Here is a 4,419-nt window from a genome sequence, read left to right as displayed (position 1 = left end):
GGAGGGGGGGAGGGGCAGTGACAACGAACAAGCCCTCGCGGATGACGCGGACGATGCGGATGGCACGCGGATGACGCGGGTGCACGGAGGACGCGGATCGCTGGCGCGGGTGACGGGCTCGAACTCCAGCTCGGCGACGACAGCCGGGTGAGCGCGCGGCGGCACGGCGGCGGGGCGAGGACCAGAGCCCGACGGGTTGGGGACGGGGAGCGCGGCGCGTTTGGTCCAGCCTGAAGACGGACAGGCAGCATGGCGAGATGCACGACCGACGAATCGCGAAGCACGAGGTTGAGAGGGCGACCAGCTGGGCCGGGAGCTGGACCGACGCGAAGCTCAGCTCAGCTGTTCCCAATCTGACGCTCCGCTCCGTAGCGCGCAGCGCAGCCCGCAGCTGGGCGGCTGGGCGGTGGTGGCGGGGGAAGGAAGGTGGGGTGGGGGTTCGCAGCAGGCTCTCTCTAGCGGCAGTTGTGCGGCGGTTGTCAGAAGAGGGGGTAGTGGGCGTCGGCGGGAAAACTACGAGACTCGTCAATGAAACTTGACAAAGAAAATTTACAATGAAAATTGTTTCGTTGTTGCCCTACAAATTAAAAGCTGCAGTAACCTTACCAACTCAGAGTATATGGGTGAAATGCGTCGAAACAGAAGTGACGTATACTAGTGACTTCGATTTCTTTCTCACGCCTCTGATACATAATGTATTTGGATTAACGGAGGAAGAAGAAGAGCGGGTAGAACATAAACGTTTCCGATTGTCCTCGGATGGCCGAGAGATTCTCGCCTCTCCGTCACTTCGATCGAGGGGGTATAGGGTTGCCCAATCAGGGCCCTTTGTGTTCTACCCGCTCTTCTACTTCTTCCTGTTAGCAGAAACACACTATAAAGCTCGGAGCCATTCCCCAATACACGCCACGCCCCTTTTCCCACCCCCACCTCCCCATCTCAACCAAATCAAAACTTTCAACGGGGGTTCCGCCATTCCAAAAAAAAAAAAAAAAAAAAAAAAAAAAAAAAAAAACAGCGAAAGTACGCTCGTTGTCATAGCCGCACGAGTCACTCACTCTAAACATGTTCATCCAAAGCACCCACCAACCCTCAAAAATTCTAATGTCGTCACGATCAGGGTAAAATGTGCCGAATCACAAATCAAACTCCCCGCGAATAGAGGGGGGGGGGGGTTACAGTGAACTGGGGAATACACTATCCCTGGGGCAAATGTGACCCCCTCCCCTTCCTCCCGTGATGAGTGGTGTACTCCTTACCCTCGAGGGAGGGAGGGGGGGGGAGGCACTCCAGCCTTGGGTAGGGAGTACAGGGAGTACCACCGGGGCTCGACACTAGCGGGGTACGTGTACCCTAACAAGGGCTGGTGTCCCGGGGGGTACAACCTGTTACAGTTTAGCCCTTGTAAATGAGGCCCTTGCCTTGCACCCGCCCAGACATCAAATTTGCCCGTGACAGGTCTGTTGTGATCAAACGTGCATCGACGCCGGCCCGAACCGGGGTCAATGTCGGGCGTCAACTACCCCGAGAACAAGATAAATCACCGCCCCACATTACAGTCGAGACTTTCCGACTGCGAGGGGGTGGGGTCGCTAACGATGTTGTCCGGGACTAGCCAGCTGCTATGGGCTACCCGGGGCGAGCGGATCAAAATACCTTTGTAATTAATAATTGAAGCGGATATTATTATTCAACAATTTTACCCCGAAAAACCACGAGTCAGGACGAGTCAGGAGCAGACTAACTTCTAATCTGCTGCAGGCGCCGTGCTCAAGGTTCGGCTGACAGGGTGCACTGTAGGTTGCCTACTGACAGGGGGTCTGTTGCACAAATTGCCTACCTCTCAGGCGGGTCACTAGAGACGGGGGCGGTGCGTGCGAGTCAACACCCCCCCCCCCTCCATTCCGCACCTGGATAGCCCGCATCCAAACATTCGTTGGGGGCGGGAGGGGGGAGGGGGAGGTCAGTGCCTTTATTAGTCGGAATGCATCCCGTAACAAGGACCCTTCTGAAGAAAGCGAAGAGGCTTAGCGGGAAGCAGGCGGTGTTCTTCTAGTACTTCCTAACTTTCGCAAAGTATCTCAATAGTTGTTTTCTAGCGAGGTTGTCCACAATGACTGTAGTATCTGCTAAATGGTCCTTACTGTCACATTTGTTTCCAACGCCTCGTTTGAAGGTGGCTAGAAGAGGGGGCACACACGGCCTGCACAAGCTGACTACAATTATTTGCACCCCGGCTGAAAGTTTCGCCCGGTCGAAGCGCGATTACAAAACTGTCTGTCGTGTCGGTCGCGGTGGCCGCGCAGTAAGTCGGGCGCGCGCGGAGGGCGCGTAGGCTCCGGTGGGAGGTCGAGACGGGGCGGGCGATGTACGCCAACGCGGCAGCGGCCGGGGCTGGCGGTGAGTGCGAGAGCGAGCGGGACGGGACGGGAGGAGGAGGAGAGTGACGCGGTCCAGATCGATCAGACGGATGGGTTGTTTACGAGTTCGCCGTCTTTCGCGTGGCTGGACGCCCGGAGCTCAGAAACGTGGTGGAGGTCGCTATCCCCCGTGCCCGCGGCCGCGCTGGCCTCTCGCTCGCGCTCACCTCCGTCCGTGTCGCCTCTCCCTCTCTCTCTCTTCACGTGCACTCGCGCGGGAGAGGAGAGAGAGAGGGGGGGGGGAGGGAATAACAACCGAACTTGTTGTCGACTCACCCGGCTCCGCCCGGCTCTCTCTCTCTGCAGCCGCGCGCTGGAGGCGCGTGCGGCCTGCCGTGGTGGCCGCGGGGGGCGCGGCCCGGCGCGGGGGGCGGCCGGACTACGGCGACCTCGCCCGGCGCCAGTTCAACAAGTACCTGGAGAACGCCTACGTGCACGGGCTCAAGTACATCGGCAGGAGGGACCTGCCGACGCACGTGCGGTAAGGAAGACACTCCCCCCCACCCCATCCTCTTGCTCCTCTGACTGTTAACCACCCTCACCCTCTCACCCCCAGCGTGCTGTGGGGGTTCCTCTTCCTGCTGTGCGTGCTGGGGCTGCTGACCATGACGCACCTCCTGACCACCAGCGACAGGGAGATCACCCTCACGGTCGTGGCCGACACGCGCGTCGACGTGCGCGACTACCCCTTCCCGTCCATCACCGTCTGCCCCGTCGCCAACGTCGAGAAGAGCATGGCGCTGGCCACCCTGCGACTGTAGTAGGTTCAACGAGAACAGAGACCCCGCAGGGGCACTTCACTCTCAGTGTACACCCTCCAAAAGAAAAATCAGGAAAATCGATGAAAAAAATCAGGAAAAAATATTAAAAACGCAGAAAAATGGGTGTACCCTTTAATTTAGAGTGAGATGCTCCTGCAGAGACCTACCACACCACCACCAGTCATATTCTTTTGACGTCCGCGACCGTTTCAGTCATGAAGCGGCCCGCCGAAGCCGGTTCCCGACGGACAATAACGACACGGCGGAAGCCGAGGCGGACCAGGAGGAGCTGGACCGGAACCACGTCCGGCTGCTGAGGGCGCTGCAGGAGTTCCGCTTCCCGCTCTACTCGTCCCGCTGGGACGACGCGAAGGTCGTCGAGGGCCTCGCCTTCCTCGGCACGCAGGACCCTCGCAACGTGCTACTCACGGTGAGAAGAAGAGTCTTTCTCTCTCACTCTCTCCGTCTCTCTCGCCCGCGCGCGCTCGTGCACCTGTTGCGTGTTTGTGTGCGAGCGGGAGGAAGAGAGAGGCGGATAGTGGGGGGGGGGGGGAGTGAATGGCCGTAGTCAGCATCGGGAGGCTGCGGCAGACCTCCTCCGGGCCTCTGAGCGCCGGGCGCCGGGCAGCGCAAAATGTCGACCCACCGGTAAACAACCCACCCTCCACTCGCAGGCGTTCCCGCCCTGCCAGCGCTTCTTCCTCGGCTGCTCGTGGAAGAGCAACTTCTCCGACTGCTGCGACCTTTTCGAGCTGCAGGAGACCAACGCCGGCTTCTGCTACTCGTTCAACTCGTGCACGTCCATGTCGTCCAAGGCGGCGCGCTGCAGGCCGCGCATGGGCGAGCCCGACGACAGCCAGGCGCTCTACTTCAGCACGGTCAAGGCGGCGCCCGGCGAGGTGCTGTCGCCCGACCCGCACTCCAAGGGGATCGTGGTGAGGCCGTCGAGGAGGAGGAGGAGGGCGTGTGGTGTTGAGTGCGTGCGCTCTGCTCGCGCGGATCATCTCCTCGTTGACGTGTGTTCCAGGTGGTGGTGGCCAACCCCTACGAGTTCCCCGTGCCCTCCGACGGCCACTACTTCCCCGAGGACAACAACCTAACCATGAGAATATCCGTGAGTGGAGGCGCCAGGAGGTGTTGCCTACCGCACAGGCGCCTGCAGGCCGTGGGGTAGGCAACACGACCAGCGCCAGACACGGCTGCGCTGGTGTTGCCACCGCACAGGCGCCTGCAGGCCG

At 60.2% G+C, this 4,419-nt stretch overlaps 1 protein-coding gene across 1 annotated transcript in view; it reads left to right on the top strand.

The window, feature by feature from the left end:
• The first annotated feature begins 2,739 nt into the window (after positions 1-2,739).
• The window catches only part of LOC113202943 (pickpocket protein 28-like), a 3,053-nt gene continuing 1,373 nt past the window's right edge, over positions 2,740-4,419 (top strand). Inside the window, exons 1-5 of the mRNA XM_026417396.2 lie at positions 2,740-2,901; positions 2,977-3,180; positions 3,395-3,611; positions 3,856-4,116; positions 4,209-4,295. Of these exons, the coding sequence (XP_026273181.1) occupies positions 3,026-3,180; positions 3,395-3,611; positions 3,856-4,116; positions 4,209-4,295 (720 nt within the window). The 5' untranslated portion in view covers positions 2,740-2,901; positions 2,977-3,025. The remainder of the gene's footprint in view (positions 2,902-2,976; positions 3,181-3,394; positions 3,612-3,855; positions 4,117-4,208; positions 4,296-4,419) is intronic.

Source organism: Frankliniella occidentalis, unplaced genomic scaffold, assembly GCF_000697945.3.
Source record: "Frankliniella occidentalis isolate FOCC.00 unplaced genomic scaffold, Focc_3.1 Scaffold99, whole genome shotgun sequence".
Lineage (NCBI taxonomy): Eukaryota > Metazoa > Arthropoda > Insecta > Thysanoptera > Thripidae > Frankliniella > Frankliniella occidentalis.
The sequence above is the reverse complement of the archived record's forward strand: the minus strand, read 5'-3'. Positions and strand labels throughout refer to the sequence as shown.